We start from the raw sequence: 19425 nt of genomic DNA on the forward strand, positions 1-19425 counted from the left end.
TAAATTTGTTTTTTGTAGATGTTTATAAGATACTACAAGTTTACATGGAAATTAACAGACTTTCAACCAAACTTTCAACCTTTCCATGGAAAATTGTAGTATCTTATAAAAATCTAAAAAAGCGAATACATGTAGATTTTCATGGATTCACGATTTGTAAAAAGCTAAGAATTTTGTTTTTTTATATAGGACCTTGTAGTATTATATGCGAAATTACAATCATTCACGAGTCAGAAATTTAATAAAGTAAAAAATTGTACATTTGTGTATTTTTCTATTGGGTCTTACAGCAAACTATACAAAAAGAAAAACATAAGTATTTTGACTTCTGCAAATTAAAGAGTTATTAATAATACATAAATTTTGGGAGATTTGTGTAAAAACTTGTAACATTTAACTAAAAAGTACAAATTTTAATTAGCCATAATTGTAATACATTTATGAGCTATACAAACAAATCGGTATTTGTTACTATTCGTACAAAATTGTAGTATTTTATAAAAAACTAAAAACTGAATTAGATTCTAAGTTGCACAGTTTTACGATACGTAAATTGTGGTAGATGTCTATAGTCATTTATAAATAATTGTAGTATTTTACAAGTAAAAAGATGTTTTAATTTTTTAAGATTTTGTTTCTTCTTAAATTTTTAAAATTTGTAGATTTTTGTACTATTTTTTATTAAATTGTAGTTTTTCATGAAATACTACTTGCAATAATTTTTTGATTTAAAAGCATTGTAATTTATGGTACTATTTCGTATGCTCGTGCGCCGCTTCTTCCGGTGGCGCCACTCCGACTCTAGGGCGCTCTCATCGGCGTCTCGGCTTCTCGCGCGCCTCTCCTTCCGGCGGCGCCACTCCAACTACCTCCGACTCGGCGCGGGCTTTTTAAATCAACCGGCTGTCCGGCCGCCGCGATGATTGAGCCGGCGTTCGGAGTCAGGCTGGCCGGGCCTTGGCCCCGTCCGCCGGCAGCTTCTCGATTCCTCTCCTGCCTCTATTGTGACCGAGTGCGGAGGGGCCTCCGGCCGGCGGCACTCAAATGCGCTTGCGGGGAGGTCCGGGCGACCCGACTGCCGACCGTGTCTCTCGGCCGCTTCCTTAGCCCTGACAGCTCTTCCTCGTTGCGGCTCGCGGCCGTTATAGGCTGACTCCGGTCACCACTGGCGATCCCTTAAAACTTAAACGCTAATTAAACCAATTAATAGTACGCAACCGCCCACTTTCGCTCCGACGAGGAGGCACCCCCGAATTCCCCTTGGCCGAGCCCGTCCGGGAAGTAGACGCGACTTGTCACGTCACAATATATATTGTTGCGCTCGACCGCGCGTTTGCAGCACACACCTTCACGCACTCACTCGCGAACGCGGCGCGCAATCCCGTTACCGGAAATAAAATCACACAAATAGAAAAGAACTCGTTTAATGCAGTAATGTAATAGAATAATGGCTCATGAACACATCTGAACGGTTCGAAGGTCCGGCGGAGAATCTGACAGACGGCAGAAGTAAACAAACAAACGCAACAGCTGGTCGTCAAGGCTCGACGTCACGCAGCGCTTCGCGACTGCTTTTCGGGCCTCTACCGGGCGTCTCGGCACGGGCGCAACACTGCCCTCCCTTTTCCTAGATTGTCGCCCCGACAATCAAAGGGGAGCTGCGCCAAGACGAGTACAGCTTCTTGCCGCCACGACCTTCTCCTCACACTCGACCTCTGGGAAGAGCTGGCCAGACTCCCCCAAGCCGTCTTCAGGAGGGCCGTCCGCACTGTCTCGCCCTCGAGTCCTTCGGTACTCCGAAATGACGTCCTCTTCCTCGACCGCTGCTCTTCCGCAAAATCTTCGGACAAGGGGGGGTGGAAACTTCCCGTGGACCCTGCGTCCCGCAGGGCTCCCCAGGTCCCCGCCCGGCATTCGCCCTATGGCCCACGGAAAAACCACGGGTCAAAAACCGTGGGCAGGCGGTCCACTTCGGATTGGGAGTTCTGCCTGTCGATCTGCCATACGTGGAGACTCCTATCGAAATCTCCAACACATGCCGTCGATTTCCTCTAAAACAAAAAGTCATACGACGCACAGAAACAAAGAACAACATCGCTGTAAAAAGTTAAAAAAAATCAAACACATTTTACATTTTATTTAAAATTAAGCCCACCCCACCAAGCTTAACTAAACCGCGCTTCCCTCATTGGGGCATTCCGATCGAAAATGCCCAGTTTTACCGCAAGTCCAACACTCCCCCCGGGCACCGCCAGGATTTTTATTAAAATTTTTTTTCATTTCTTTTGGAATCATCCCCCTGAAGAGTTTTCAGCGCCTTGGCCCTTTCAACGGCCACATTCAGGGAAGTTATTCCTTCATTCTGAAGCGCTCGCCGAATGAAATTATCGGAAACGGCCGTAACAAATTGCGCGCACGCGATTTTGTCACGAAGCTCATATAGGCACTTGGGGTACGCCAGGCGTGAAAGTTTGTCCATTTCGGATCCGAGTGTCGCCAAATCCTCCCCGAATTTTTGTTTACGGTTCGTAAACGCGACGTAACAGTTCTGTGATTGTCGTCCCTCCCCGAAACGCAACACAAGTTTTGTTTTAAGTTCCGCGAAATCTAACCGCTCGACATCTTGAACCGTTTCCAAGACCGAGCGTGCCTTTCCTCTCAGGCTCGAAGCCAACGCGATCGTTTTTGTGGCGTCATCCCAATGGTTCGCACGCGCGATCAAACTCAATTGCGAGAAATATTCCTGTAACGGGGTCGTTCCGTCGTACGTGTCGGGTTTCAGTTTATACCCCAGGTCGGCACTCGCTACCGCGACACTATCACTCGCGTGTATTCGCGTTCCCACGCCGCTCGAGTTCACGTCTCTTTCCCCCGCATGCGCGACTCGCGCTACCACGGCGCTCGGGATCGCGCCCCTTTCGCTCGCGTACGCGTCTCGCGTCCCCGCGCCGCTCGGGATCGCGTCCCCCTGACTCGCGTGTGCGTCTCGCGCTTCCGCGCCGTTCGAGATCGCGATACTTCCGCGTATGACTTGCGCCCCCGCGCTGCTTGCGACTCGCGTCCCCGAGTCCCCAGATACTCTATTATAAGAGTGACTTAGCTGTGCGCCGGAGTTCGTCTCTCGGAGAAGACGGAGCTCCTCTTCCTGCCGGCGGAACGTCTCGGCGTACTCCCTCTCTCTCCGCGCCTGTTCCTCGCGCAGGAGCCGGACCTCTCGTATCACCGCCTGGAGGGTCACCACCTCCGACGTCATCTTCGCAGCATCCGACTGTGGAGTCGCTACTCGGAGTCGTTTCCTTGCAGCCATAAGGAAATCGTAGCCCGTCGCTCGTCTCTCGTCTAGTCCTCGCTCGTCCGAACGATCCGTTCAATCCCGGACGAGCCCCCAAAATGTTGCGCTCGACCGCGCGTTCGCAGCACACACCTTCACGCACTCACTCGCGAACGCGGCGCGCAATCCCGTTACCGGGAATAAACTCACACAAATAGAAAAGAACTCGTTTAATGCAGTAATGTAATAGAACAATGGCTCATGAACACATCTGAACGGTTCGAAGGCCCGGCGGAGAATCTGACAGACGGCAGAAGTAAACAAACAAACGCAACAGCTGGTCGTCAAGGCTTGACGTCACGCAGCGCTTCGCGACTGCTTTTTGGGCCTCTACCGGGCGTCTCGGCACGGGCGCAACAATATCAATAATTTTGTTTATATTCATAGTAATTAGTAATTACTATTATAGTAACTGTGAAATAATTTGAACAGCAGATTATTGCACCACACTCACCGTTTGTTCGGATCACTAGCTAACTCTGCTGTTATTATATATTTTGCTAAATCTGATCTCAGAGCGTTGTCGAAGCCTTGTTTTTTATACAGACCAAAATAGCTCTTGCTATCACTTGTTTGTTCAAGATAAAGCCTTACATCCTACAACAATATTTAACTTGTAATTTTTTATTACTTTAAATAATGGCAATATTTAATAAGGACTTATATTTGAAACACAAGTATGTTTTCGGTTTTTATTAAAAAAATTTTTCTTGCAACGTTTTACTTGCTGTGACTGTGATACCTCAGTCTGTATTGACAGGAGATCAGTAGGTAATTGCTCATTAACTGGTAATTCTTCGTTACCTTTTTATTCTTCAGCATCGAATAATTTTTCAACAAGACTACCATCGGCAGCAACAATGGCATTTATTGTCTCAATAGCTCTATCTTCCAGAATTTCTGCATTTTCAACCTGAAATAGAAAATAAAAGCGAAAAAAAGCGTGAAAGATTAAATGAATAATTTAAAACTAACAAAGAACATATATTCTACCTTTATTGATGAAGACACTAAATTGCCCATAAGTTCAAAAATTTAACTTGTGGGCCAAAAGACGTATGTGCTCTTCCTTTAGTTTTAAAAAGCTATTCTTATCTATTTCATGTTCTAAAAAAAAGTTTACAATAAAACAAAAATTTTAAACAATAAAATGAAAATGTAAAAGCATTGTGTTTCTAAATTATTAAAAATGTTTAGTAATAATATCATAGACAGACAAAGAAATACAAACAATCTATACTACAAATAATATAATAAATAAAAAACCTGCTATCGAAAAACTTCCGTATAAACTTACCTTTAAATATTGCTTCATAAGATGAAAATTCCAATTTCTTTAATATATTAATTGTCCACTCGTCTGCCATAATGGTGATTGTCAAATGGCTACGTTCAGCAGAAAAAACGAAACGAATAATTACGAATTACTGCGAATCGCGCAACAGTCTGGCACCGCACTTAGAAATACTTTTCCGCCGGTCTCTCTCTCTCTCTCTCTCTCTCTCTCTCTCTCTCTTTCTCTCTCTCTCTTTCTCTCTCTTCCTTTTTCCCTCACACTATTTACTGCGAACGTGCGTGCGATTTCGTCTCTCCGATAGATCTTAGGCTGGAGCAGGCTATGGTATGGGCTAGAGTACCATGGCACGTATTTTCCGCATGATGCGTAACCGTAAGGCTTCTGATCCGTTATTTACGCGGGAAAGAGCCCGGCGCCGCGGCGTCGCACCGCAGCAGCCCGGCGAGCATCACGAAAACAAACTCCTATCGCCGAGCGCTTGCACGACAAATTTGAGTTTGCTAGCCCGGCCAACTGTATTATCAACCTTGTCGGTAAGGTTACCGCAGCTAAGAAATTGCCTAATGAGCCAACTACTTACTACCTTTGAAAGTTGGTTACGTTGGCCTATCTAAAATCATAAATTGACATTGAGATTTGCTGCTTCAAAAATTAAATAGTTGTAGCAGAAAACTTTTATGCAGCCAATAAAAATTGACTATTGCAACAATTTTTTTTTTTGAGTGTATAGTTTTTGATGGCAATGTGTTTCTTATGTTCTAAAACGTCGAAATATCGCATTAAAAAAAAATTCAAAAATGTTTATAAATAAATAGTGTAAAGATGGGGACAGATTATGCGCGATTCGTGGTTCGTGATTCGCGGTTCGCCATTCGTAAAGATTCGTATGAATCACGAATCGCGCATAGTCTGGCGTCGAAGATTCGTATAGATTCGTATCGTTCGCCAATGTCGCGGTTCGCCATTCGTACAGATTCGTATCGTTCGCATTCATGGTTTATCATTTGTGATTCGCGATTTCGATTTGTTTATGATTCGGCAATCTGTATCCAAATAAAAGAAGACACCGAGGAAAGAACATTTACTTTTATTATCCAGAGTACATTTTTGCGTAATAAGTTTCGATCATGAGCGATAGCGATGATAGTGACGTTGCAATTGCGAGTGCAATATATATTTTAATTGCAAAGAAGAAAATGAAAAGAAGAAAGCGGAGATGGTGGATCAAACCACTATTCAATAGGTTAGTTAATAAAATCAGTATTGCAAGTTTTGAAATAAGACATTTCTCAATCACGGTAAGACCAAATTACTTCATTAACAACATTTTTTATTTTAGACATAGTGGAACTGTATTGCTCAATAATGTGAAGAGGAGTGAGAAATTTGAGAATTTTTGTAGAATGTCGGCAGAGGATTTTGAATTTCTTCTCAATTTGATAGGACCCCAAATTGCTAAACAAAGCACTCATTTCAAAAAACCTGTATCAACCAAAGAAAGACTAGCAGTACATTAAGATTCTTGGCGTCAGGCGACAGTTTCCGAAATTTGAGCTATTTATTTAAAATTTTGCCACAACTATATATATATATATATATATATATAATTGAAATAAATTAAAAATATATCTTGTCACTTTGTATATTTATTTCAAACTTACGTCGTCGTTGTGTCAAAATATGTGCGCCAAAAGACAGCTGAGGACAGCGTTGCCGTTTCTCGATCAGTCACGGTGCACGAATAGTTAGAACGTTGCACGCGTTTTGAATGCGTTCCAAAATGCATCAACTTTAGTGCACCAGGCATTAATGACGTTGAGTGTACAGTATATTCTCTTAACCTACGTTTGAAAGGTTCAATTCCTTCGCATTGCTTAATTTTTATCGGCAGGGCGTTATACATGTTCAAACCTTCATAAAATATACTTTTTTGTGCGCTTCTCGTCCTGCGATATTGAATTCTAATATTCTCAGTCTACCTCGTTTGCCGTCCATTCACATCTCCTACTATTTCTATCCTATTACTTAAATGTTTTGGCATTAAGCCTCTTACTATCTTAAAAATAAAAATACATACATTGTACATTAGCCTCTGTCTTACATTCATAAACTTAAGGGTTTGCAGCATCAATTCTACCTTTGTATATCGCGAGCATTGCAGTATGACTCTCATGGCACGGTTTTGTGTCACTTGCAGTCGATTCAGTTGCGTCTCACCCATGCCTATTAACATCGTTGCGCAATATTCAAAGTGAGGCGCTATGATAAACTTATACACAGTACATCGAGTGTACGCCGATATATCATTTCCTATTCTATTCAGAAAACTCACTTTTTTCCCTATTTTCTTTAACATATAATCACAGTGATTCTCCCAACGGAGTTTACTATCGATCATTACACCCAGATATTTCGCTATCTCGACACGCTCAATTATAGTTCCATCCAAACTTTTTACTATTATGTCTGTTTTTATTTCTTTCCTTATACTTCTAACTATCATATATTTGGTCTTATTTGCATTCATTTTTAACATATTTACATTCATCCATTCTTCAAGTATACCGAGCACCATATTTAGTTTTATTTCTAATTCCTCACAACTTTCTCTTGTTACACTTGCGGTCGTGTCATCTGCAAATAATATAAATATACTTCTCTCCAGACAGACTTTAACTATATCATTTATATATAAAATAAACAATAGAGGTCCTAATACTGATCCCTGTGGCACGCCATATACTGTATCAATTATTTCAGAACATATATCATTGAATCTAACAGTACCACTCCTCTTATTCCATACTGATATAATTTTTCCACTAATCTTACCCTATCTATTGTCTCAAACGCTCTCCTAAGATCCAGGAATAACACCCCCACTATTTTTTTCTCCTCAATTATCAACTTTCATTTTTCGATAAAACTTTGAATTGCTGTCTCACACGACTGCTGTTTCCTAAATCTTGATTGGTATTCGGTTATTATTTCATTGTGTTCTAGAAATTTTTCCAACTGTTTTTTTACAACTATAAACTCTAATACTTTTTCATATATCGGTAACATATTGATCGGTCCATACTCGCTCGCTTTTTTGGTTTGTTTACCTTTGGTATCGGTATTATCGTGGATGTTTTCCATTTTTCTGGAAATTTACCTGTCCTAAGCGAATCATTTATTACCCCTACAAACTCATCTTTTATCACAGGTAGCACCATTTTCAGTATATCACTATTTATCCCTTCCTCTGTTCCGTTCTTTCGTGGTAGTTTCCTAACAATTTGTTCCAGATCACTTGCACTAATTGGCTCAAAATTTTCCATAATTCCTTTATTCTCGATTACATAAATAGGTCTCCTACCTGTGCCTTCTATCCCCTTATTACTAATAGATTGCACAATGTTGCTAATACTTTTTACATAATATATATTAAATTTATCAGCTATATTGCATTCTTCTATGTCTTCTAATATTTCAAAATCTACATTATCGATGTTCTCTGAACCCCTTTGCTCACCTTTAATTAATTCTTTCAAAGTTTTCCACTTTTTTGTAGGATCACTCCTATTATTATCTATCATATTCTCATAATATTCTTTCTTTTTTGCCCTAATAAGTTTAACTACTGCATTTCTTTCATTCTTGAAAAATCCCCAGTCCTGTTCTTTTCCTGAGCTTATTGCTCTACTGTGAGCCTCATCCCTTCTATCTGCTGCCATTCTAATTTCATCTGAATACCACATTTTCCCTTCCCATATTTTCGGAATCTTAAACTTTTTCTTAGGTGCTACAGTATCCCTATTACACTTACTATACTATTAACAAATCTCTCCGCCCTTATACTTATATCTAGCCCTTGACCTTGCTCAGTTCTTTCTTCCATTATTCTAAGAAATTCATCTACATTAAATTTACTATAGTCCCTGCCTCTAAATTCTTTATTGCTTCCTCATAGAGGAAGCTTTGTAATGGTGAAAAAATTTTTTTTCGAGATTTTGATGGAAATAGGTTTAGAATGTTCTAAAATGTCGAAAAATCATATTAGTAAAAAATGTCCGGAAGTATGTATGTATGTGTGTGTGTGTGTGTGTGTGTACGGATTTTTGTACACGCATCTACTTCTACAATTTTTTAGATACCAGTTTGAATTTTTGCACACAAATAGAGTATCATAGAAAGTATGTCCTCCTCAAATTTTATTGAAATCGGTCTACCGGTATAGATTTTATGCAGATTTTCCTTTTTTTGAAAAATGTGTTTTACGCTGCCGCTTTCTCAATATTTGAGATAGCGATTAATTTTTAATTTTATTATATTTTCCAGTTTTTTCTACCCCTATTTCATATATAATTCATTAAAATTTGATTGATCAGATCTCGTATTACACACATTTGAAATTTCGAAGAATTCGTACATACATAGAAGCTTTATAAAACTTGATCTGATCAACCAAATTTTAACCAATTATATATGAAATAGGGGTAGAAAAGACTGGAAAATATAATAGAATTAAAAATAAATCGCTATCTCAAATATTTATAATATCGGGCTGATTTTTTTTATCGATAAAGTATTGTTTTAGTTTTTAAGTGGACAAGTATTTTTAGTATTTTTTAGTGAATGTATATAATTATTTACGCAGTCCCCAAAAGAGTTAAGTGTGAAATCAGAACCTTTGCTAACAAAGCTTCCTCTATGAGGAAGCCAAAACAAATAAATACCGATAATTATACCTCGAATAAAATAAAAACTTGCACACTTAGGAACTATGAGGAAGCAATGTGCAAGTTTCTACTTGCACAATTAAAAACTACGAGGAAACAATGTGCAAGTTTCTATTTATTTCTCTTTTTATTCATATTAGATTCTATTTTTAGTCATGCATGGTCCGTTATTTTCGGTTTCTCATTCACTTGTACTTTTATTTCTTTATTCGAAAAAATTAAATCTATCATTGTTCGACTATCTTTTGTAATCCAACTCTCGTTGGACAATCAACGTATTGCCTCATCCCTAGGTTTTGCATTACCGTTAATAATTTCTTTGTGTAAAATGAATCTACCATTATATCTATATTAAAGTCCCCTATCACTATACAGTCATACCTTATTATTAGATTTTCAACCGTATTTTCCAAAAATCTCACAAAATCGCCATTTGACGCACTCGGCGAATGATATACTACTGCTATCATACTTTTATACAAATTCTCTCTTATTTCTACCACCACGCACCAACAATTTGACACTATCTTTTTCTTATCAACTATTTTAAATTTAATATCATCCCTAACATATATATATATATATATGTTATATATATATATATATATATATATATATATATATATATATATAGGTATGATAGCAGTAGTGTATCATTCGCCAAGTGCGTCAAATGGCGATTTTGTGAGATTTTTGGAAGATACGGTTGAAGATCTAATAACTATATATATATTATAACGTTATATATATATATAACAGTACTCCTCCTGTGTTTCTATTTTCAGCATCACATCTAACTATACAATACCCCGGTACATTGACCTCACTATCCTCAATTTGTACAGTCAATCTAGTCTCGGAAAACGCTAGAATCGCAGGATTCACCCTCTTCATAATCTGATGTTGAATTTCATCCTTATGCGCCAAGAAGCTCTGCGCATTTGTATACCAGAGTAATTCCGCTTCTCCCTGTAGTTGCTATTTTACATCTTCCCAGCCGGCTCTTTTTTTCTCTTCCTCTAATACTTTCTTAAATGTTGGACATTCCGAATCCAGCGCCTCGTGTTCAACATTTATCTTCAAGTTGTACGTCTGATTCTTATAGGTACAGTTTACACACCTCTTCTTCGCCGTCGTACATTCATTCGCCTTATGATTTCCTGCACATTTATAGCATGTTTCCTGTCTCGTGCAATTCTTGGCAATATGGTAATAGCCCCAGCATTTAAAACATCTTCTAACACTAATATAATTAAACTAGCTTGATACACCCGTGCTTCGCTACGGTATACGAAGGATTTTATAATTCACCCTCAAATTTAGATTTGCCCTTTTAGGGGTTGATTAAGGCAAAATCTTAAATGTTTTAAAGCACTTGTATGTGTAACCTTTGTAAACAAAAACCAAGTCGATATCTCAACGGACCTAAGAGATATTGAGAAAGTCGTGAAAACACATTTTACCCCGTTTTATCCCCTTAGGGGTCAAATTTCTAAAAATCCCTTCTTAGTGAGTGCTCTCTCTCTCTCTCTTTCCCCCTCCCCTCTTTTTCTTTTTTTCTCTTTCTCTCTTTTTTTCTCTCTCTTCCTCTCTCCCTCTATCCCTTTACTCCTCTCTCCCTCTCCCTCCCTCTCTCTCTTTCTCACCCTTTCCCCCTCTTTCTTTCCCTCCCTGTTTTTATACAACTCTTTGAGATTTGGTCATTTGGAACTGGTTTCCAAAAAGATTGGTAACAAAAAATAGTACACTTTATAGCACTTCCCGGGAAATTTTGTCCCTATTTCATGTATAATTCTTTGAGATTCAATCATCAATTATTTCCCGAAAAATTGAAAAAATTAAAAAAACTGGTTTCCAAAAAAATCGGTAACAAAAACTGTACACATCATGGCGCTCCCCGTAAAATTCTACCCTTACTTCATATATAATTCTTTGCGATTCGGTCAATTAATTCCCAAAAAATTGAAAAAATTTTTGATACCTATTTCCAAAAAAATTGGTAACAAAAAATTATACACATCATGGCAATCCCCGAAAAATTCTACCCTCACTTCATATACAATTTTTCGAGATTCAGTCAATTATTTCCCGAAACATTGAAAGAATTAGAAAAACCGGTTTCCAAAAAATCGATAACAAAAAATTATACACATATTTAAAATTTGAAGGATTTGAAGGAGAAAAACAATTAAATTTTCTTTATAATGTAGACAATTTTTTAAAATTTGGTCAATTATTTCCCGAAAAATTGGAAAAATTTCGAATACCGGTTCTCAAAAAAATTGGTAACACAAATCTATACAGTTTATAGCACTTCCCGGGAAATTCTACCCCTGTTTTATATACAATTCTTTAAGATTCAGTCAATTATTTCCCGAAAAATTGAAAAAATTTCGGATACCGGTTCCCAAGAAGATCGGTAACGAAAAACTATACACTCTATAGCACTCCCCGGAAAATTTTACCCCTGATTCATATACAATTCTTTAAAATTCAATCAATTATTTTTCGAAAAATTGGGGAAATTTCGGATACCGATTTCCGAAAAGATCGGTAATAAAAAACGATACACTCTATAACACTCCCCGGAAAATTCTACCCCTACTTCATATACAATACTTTCAAAACCAGTCGAATAGTTTAAGAGTGCATAAAGGACATACATACATACATACACATTCATTTTTATATATATATAGATTTTTTTAATTTTTTTACCCTTATTTTTTTTCTCAATATCCATTTTCTTTAGATTTTATTTTCCATTTCCATATATTTCTTTTGACATTTACTAACAACTGACATATACTGAGTGAAATTATCAACTTATCTATATAGAATGTGAGAGGCCGATTAACTTGAAACTTGGTGACATTTATGAGTATATGTTTGGCTCGAACTTCTGAACTCGAATTTCTGAGCCGAACATATACTCATAAATGTCACCAAGTTTCAAGGGTAAACCAAAGGATAATGTCGCTGCCCTAGATATAGAGGTCGATGTTGAATCTTAATAACGCGAAAATATACGACAATGCGCCGCGTAGTGTCTATGTCATTTGTCTGTGTTATGTTATGAAGTTGCTGCTTTCACATATTATATGTCAAAACTGATAAATCAGTCACTTCAATTCGTGACTGTCGCGAGCAATTAATTATTTAGTGAAAACTTATTTAGTGCCACCTTTGACGTTATTAAATTTTACAGTCAATACTACTTTCGGATACCGATTTCCAAAAAAATCGGTAACGAAAAATTATACATTCTATAACACTCCCCGAAAAATTCTACCCCTACTTCATATACATTACTTTTAAAACCAATTTCCAAAAAGATACCGATTCCCAAAAAGATCGGTAACAAAAAACTATACAGTTTATAGCACTTTCCGGGAAATTCTACCCCTACTTCATATATAATTTTTTGCGATTTGGTCAATTAATTCCTGAAAATTTTGAAAAAATTCTGATACCGGCTTCCAAAAAAATCGGTAACGAAAAATTATACACTTTTTAGCACTCCCCGGAAAATTCTACCCCTGTTTGATCTACAATTCTTTGAGATTTGGTTAATTATTTTCTAAAAATTAAAAAAAATTAAAAAAACCGGTTTCCAGAAAATTGGTAACAAAAAACTATACACATTATGACACTCCCCGGAAAATTCTACCCCTATTTCATATACTTTTGGTAAAAATTCGGTTCAGGGGTTTGGGCTGGGCGTTGATGAGTGAGTGAGTGAGTGAGTGAGTGAGTGAGTCAGTCAGGACATCTTCCTTTATATATATAGATATAGGACACTTTCGCCATTTTAAATTTATTTTTCCTTTGTTTATTGGTGAATTATGAGTGCTTTCATCCACTTCAATTATTACGGATCCTTGCTCAGTATCCTTATTTTTTCCTCTTAATATTTTCTTCACTAGGTGCATACAGGATTCTTCGCCAATTCTATTCTGCTTCTTGATTGTATCTATCAGTTTATCATCCTCCATTTTCATTTCTTCTCCACCAACATTTATTATTTTAATCTTTGGTTTCCTCTTCTGTGGCTCAGAGACCTTGACCTCCTCGCCCATTGCCGCTTGTACCGTCGTCTTTAGCTTATCCTTCTCTTCTTCCGTCTCACATCCTAAGATCACTGTCCCTTTACTTCCTTTTCTTAATTTGGTAATTCCTATTTCCATCTTGGTTATATCAATTTTATCTTTAATTGTTTTCTTCGTAATTTCACTCTCTTGTTGTACTTTTGGTTTTATAATCAAGATATTTTCTTTCTTCCTTTCTTTAATTACATCGCTATATTTTCTTGTCGCTCCACTTGACAGTCCATATGCCCCTTGCGTCAACATTTTTCTCAATTCTTCTATTAATGCCTGTTTAATGTCTCCCATCTCCTCACGGACTATTTTTTTTATCATTGACTTGATCTCCTTTTTACATGCTGCCTCATCTTTTAATTCTTTCACTGTTTTTACAAGCCAATCTATTTTTCTATCAATATCCTCTGTTCCACTCGCGGCTGCTACTTTATTCCCGCTGCTTGGCGCCGGACTCATTTTTGCAGGTGCCGTTGCTCTTCCTGCTGCTGCCACTGCTTTATTTATATCAGCTACTTTATCACCATCACTAATAATTAACTTGTAACGATGCGCCCCAAAAACGCATCATTCCCGGCGAACATCAGCCGGATGCCGCCCGGCCGAACACCCGCCGGGCGAGACAAAGCACGATGTGCCCTTTTTTAAATTAACCATCTCGCGTATCAGTCCGCAAACGGACTTAGCGCGGCAACCGACTCGGAGCGCCGAGCGGTGCCGAAAACGGCCGAGAGCCACCGAACGCAATCGCGTCGTCAGGGCGCCGTACTTTCCGAACGCTCCACCGCTCCATCCCGGCGCGCGCGATTGCCGTCGCGTATACCCCCGCCACGCCGACGCGCTACCGCGAATATATAAACCGAGCAATATCGCTAAGTGAGAGATTCCACCGTGAGCCAGCAAAGCGATCCGACCGATTCCGCTGCTCACGGATCCCAATCCTCCAGTCGAACAATCCGGAGGTAGAGAGAGCTCTCTGCCTCTGCCGAGTGACGTATCTAGGCGGTTGACTCGACTTCCCATCCGAACACCTGGGACACCGGAGTGAACCAGGGTAAGAGAGTTCTTCTCTTACCCGCCAAGGGTCTTGGCCACCCGGTGCCGCCTCCCGCCTACACGAATCGAGGTGCCAGGGGATAGAGAGTATTTCTCTATCTCCGCTAAGGGTCTTAGCCGCTCGATATCCCGCTCCATCGCGATATCCAAACCTGCGATACCGCGTCACCCGCGCCGAAATACCTCCGCGAGCCCGCACGCCCGCCCCGGTCCGCGAAACCCGGCGATCTCCGTGCGTCATCGCGTTACCAGGCGTCCGCACGCTCTGCGATATCGCTATTGTAACCGCGTCCGCGACCGATTACGCGCATCTTGTAACCGCGTCCGCGACTTACCGCACGCAACCGGCGACTCCGCGATCTATTGTATATATATATATTCTCCGCTCCTGCGAGCATCTCTATGTACTCACGCGTAACTGAATAAATACCGTATTTTGTTGTATTATACTTTAACCGAGTCTTGTGTCTTCCTCCGCGCCTACTCCGAACCCTGACCAGCCGCGAGCTAAATCCGCGCTTCGGAAGCTAGGTTGTTTTAAACTTCTCGAATGGGCCAGGACACTACACCAAATCGCGGTTTCTATCATAAATTTTGTGCTTAGATACACAACCTGGATGGTATAAAAGCTTAGCACAGGACTTGCATGCTATCACCTCCGTTTTTATCGCTTTTTTTCATGCCGAGCATCGATACTCAGCGTATATTTCTCGTTTATTCTGCTAATATCGGCAGAGACAGTTAATTGACTCGTCACTTTAACACGTCACTTTCACACATCAGCGTTTTGTGTTCGTCGCCGATGTCTACCTGTCGTACGAGGCTTCGATGACCTCTGTACGAAATGCAGTTCTCGTGTCTATGTATCAACATATTCCGGCTAGATAACACTCATGGCAGAGAGAGAGAGAGAGAGAGAGAGAGAGAGAGAGAGAGAGAGAGAAAGAGAGAGAGAGAGAGACTATATTTGCGTGTCTTATTACATATGTTCTCCGGGGCGAAGCCCGGGTAACCAGCTAGTATATTATACGCTTTGAAAATTTGACATTTGTTCTTTTAAAACCGCACTACTTAACTATAAGTACTTATAATCTTGGAGTAATAAGTATTGAAAAGCAACAGAGAAACGTTATTATTGCTCGTTTTATCTTACTTTTCATTAAGCAATCGCAAAAGTAGAACAAAAAAAAACAGTTAGTTGATGTATATCTGTGGCTTTTTATAAAAAGGGAACGCATGGATCCCCAATCGCATATTGCTTTACTCGTACTGTCATGCCTGACCTAACCTAAATCGAGTCCAACCGCATTGTAATATTTTTTTAATTAGTAAATAATTAAATACGATTAAATCGTCCGTGTAAAATTATGTTATATTATTATAATTATTGGAATGCTGTGTAATGTTTGTTTTTAATTACCTCATGACGGACTGTTATTTGACTAGCTGGGTCCGCGAAAGGACCACTTTAATTAAATGCACGCGAGTAGAAGGCTTTAAACACGTCGGTACGCCTATATAATTCGAGCCTCTGGCGCCGCCTTCGCCGCGAGTATTTTGCTGCGTAATTACAACGGTGCTTGATATTGTTTTGTTTTCACGCTGCTCTTTTTTTCTTCGCGTCCAATTTTACGCAATTCCGGTGTTACGGGAAATGCACTACAACCTTGGCGATTAACGACGAAAATAAAAGTGATGAATATGGCCGATTTTTACATTGCGCTTGAAGAGACCTCGCTATTATTCATATCGTTTCGACTAAACCGTTTAAATATATTACTGTACATTTTAAGTATATCACGGATCAAACGCAAGTACAATCATTCAAATCTACATACGCAATAAAGCTGATGTAATCTATCATCAAAGCTTGGATAATCAGGTTTATCTCGCTCTCTCTTTTCTATTTCTTTTTTTCACTCTGTTATCACACAATCCCACAAACACGCATACACATATATATATATATATATATATATATATAGAGAGAGAGAGAGAGAGAGAGAGAGAGAGAAGAAGTTCTCTGAATTCCATACACCTTGATTTGCGAGGTATCGTTTGACTAAGATTAGTGTGCGTTAACGTGATATTATTACCTGTGAAAAATTCACGGGCATTCCTTAGGAATTCTTCAAAGTCCTTTAAAAAAGTCTCGCAAATGATAACATAAATAATTATAATCCGTAAGTAAATAATAATCCGAGAATGAATTGCCTCCTCAACCACGGCAGGCCTACTTGCGTTTCTTCCTTGAGATTAAATTTCTCTTGCGCATGCACGATGTTATAATCAATAAAAGTTTAACTCCATTAACGACTTGTGTGCCTCTTCGAAGAAATCGTATTTTGCACTTAATGAAAAGAAAGTCAGCGTTATTACAAGGATGATTATTGACAAGGACGCAACGAAGGACGAGCCTGCAAAAACGTAAAAAATGCGTTAAGAGCAAGAATTTGCGAGTAAGAACAAATAAAATCGAAATGCATTTTCCATAAATAATTATTAATTTTTTTTTTTTAGATGAGATGCGGTGTTATACATCGGTTTTCACTTACCGGCGCTCATGCACTTGTTCTCGCTTAAGATGTAATTGTCGGCGCACGTGCATGTGTTAGAGTTATACATCACAAACTTAATCGACGGATCGTTCTCGTAAATCTTCGGCCTGGTAACACTCGTAATTGTTCGCGCACTCATCGCCGATCGCTGCAAAACGATGAAAACGATTAATTGTTATCTCTTATGACGTGGTGCGGAGAAAGAGATTTTTGGAATTGGATTTTTTAAAACATGACGCGTGATTCTACGGGAGAACTATCGGTTGAAAACTCTCAAGTACCTTTGTTGGAAAAACATCTCGTCAGCTCGTGTTCGTAATGAATATTCTTCTCGCACTGGCACATATTGTCGACGCAAGTTAAAAACTCAAACGTTGCCGTGCACTGTATTGACTCCGTGCATTCGTCCCGGATCTTTTTGGCGGCCGCCAAACACTTCTTGCGGTCCATATTCAGCACCGTCTCAGCCGCGCATCCGCATGTCATGTTATCCGTGCAGATAGCACCCTCCACGTGCGAGCATTCCTGGTTTTTCGTGCATGGCTCATTGTAAACGTAATTACACTTAGAAAAAATCAAATAATACTGCTACAATATGACATCCGCAAGTGGTTTTGCAAAGTTGTGAAAAAAAAGTTATGAGAAAATGGTACTGAAAATTATGAAAAATATGTCAAGATAAAAAATGTGCTGTAATTTAATATTTGTATATAACTGCAATAGTATAAAAATTATTAGTCGAATTATTTTGATACAGCTGGATGTTAAAGATTAAAACTGGAAAAGAATAAAAAATAAGTTGAACCGATAATAAAATAACTTACGATAATTTCTTCGCGAGTAAACGGGATTGATCTCCTCAGCATCAGCTCCCTGCCGTCAATATATATTCCGTTGTATATATATATATATATATATATATATATATATATATATACAGGTATATATATATATATATATATACAGTAGGTATATATATATATATACAGGTATATATATATATATATACCTGTGAACAGGCTCCTTGATCTCCTCGGTATCAGCTCTCTGCTGCCAATATATAATACCTCTACGAAGTAAAAATGTAATGTATAATCAGAATACTAGTACTTCGCGTACTATACGCGTACTTCGTACTTACCGTGTCTCTCGAGTGCTTTCGAGATAGGTTAACTGATGAATAGGAACTGACTGACAGTGCGCTAAACGAACGCACTGTCTACACAGCACTGCACTGCGATACTAACGCCGCTAGCCGCCAGTGTCGAAAAAGTGAAAGTGACGTTTCTGATTATAACGTCATCATATAAGACGTCGGCGTTAGAAGTAGAAGAAGTATCTTAAAAATAAATTTTCACATTTGGACTTTGCGTCGCAATATTTCCGCTCGTAGGGCATGTAGCGGAATATTATAAGAGAAACCCCCCCCCCCTAATTGGACCCCAAGCTATCGATCAAGTCTACTTAGAACTTGATCCGTTCACTCGTTATCGAGATCTCAACATCTCGGGTACTCGCAACCCGTCGCGTCGCGTAAAAGAGTCATGGTCGGTCTTACTCCGCATGTACTTGGCGCGAGACACTGCCGTGTTTCTTGATTTCTGTTTTTGGGGATGTTGAACTTCAAAACTTTATCGAAAAAGAAATATATATATACAGGGTATCCGTCCATAAATGTCCGGGTAAATATCTTGCAACTGGTCGAAGTTACAAGTTTAATAAGAGAAATTTGCATAGTCTGATTTTGAGATATTTCAGTGCGTAGATTAAAATAGCCTACCCTGTATATATATATATATATATATATATATATATATATATATATAGTGTGTGTGTGTGTGTGTGAGACTTTTCTTTGTAATGTTTACGTCATATTAGTTACACAGATTTAAAAACGCTTTCAAACAATAAAAGTACGTGCGAAATTAAAGTAGAGTATTATTCAATATCAGGTGAAAACGATACAAAAATCGATATTGTAATTTTTTTCCGATTGGATACATCAGATATTTCACATCAGAATTCAGCAGTCATTTCAGTATCCCCTTAAAACATATTAATAATATTGCAAGAGAAAAAAGAAGGTGATGTAAAAAATACTTCTAGAAATATGTTTTTGTCAAATTTAAACTGGTTTTTTAGGCTTTACGAGACTTGGAAATGCAAGTAGAACGCATGAGGCAGAAGCTATTTGCTGCTAAGAAGTAACTTCAGCCGTACGGTCCCTGTCATCATTGGTGAAAATACAGCAAACATAACAGAATCGTATATTTATATCGACAATTTTCCGTATAAGGTAGAGAGCCCTTTACGTGCAATAGATGTGTGTTTCAAAGCGTATCAGGTTTTGCATGCATCC

General features: G+C 38.8%; 1 protein-coding gene and 1 long non-coding RNA gene across 2 annotated transcripts; both read right to left on the bottom strand.

Moving 5' to 3' along the window:
- Nucleotides 1-457: 457 nt before the first annotated feature.
- Nucleotides 458-5351, bottom strand: LOC143904785 (uncharacterized). The gene is made up of 2 exons (XM_077419710.1): nt 4136-5351; nt 458-3928 (listed from the first exon to the last, which is right to left on the bottom strand). Exon 2 carries the CDS (start codon nt 3305-3307, stop codon nt 2264-2266), a length of 1044 nt encoding a protein of 347 aa, XP_077275836.1. The 5' UTR covers nt 3308-3928; nt 4136-5351; the 3' UTR covers nt 458-2263.
- An 11178-nt stretch (nt 5352-16529) lies between these two features.
- LOC143904813 (uncharacterized) lies at nt 16530-17599 on the bottom strand. The gene is made up of 2 exons (XR_013259047.1): nt 17348-17599; nt 16530-17214 (listed from the first exon to the last, which is right to left on the bottom strand). It is a non-coding gene; the product is annotated as an uncharacterized LOC143904813 (long non-coding RNA).
- Between the last annotated feature and the right edge of the window lie 1826 nt (nt 17600-19425).

Source organism: Temnothorax americanus, unplaced genomic scaffold (genome assembly GCF_048541705.1).
Source record: "Temnothorax americanus isolate GAGA-0224 unplaced genomic scaffold, ASM4854170v1 Scaffold58, whole genome shotgun sequence".
Lineage (NCBI taxonomy): Eukaryota > Metazoa > Arthropoda > Insecta > Hymenoptera > Formicidae > Temnothorax > Temnothorax americanus.

Excerpts from the sequence above, each read along its gene's own strand:
- LOC143904785 (XM_077419710.1), bottom strand. The coding sequence starts at position 3,307 with ATGGCTGCAAGGAAACGACTCCGAGTAGCGACTCCACAGTCGGATGCT.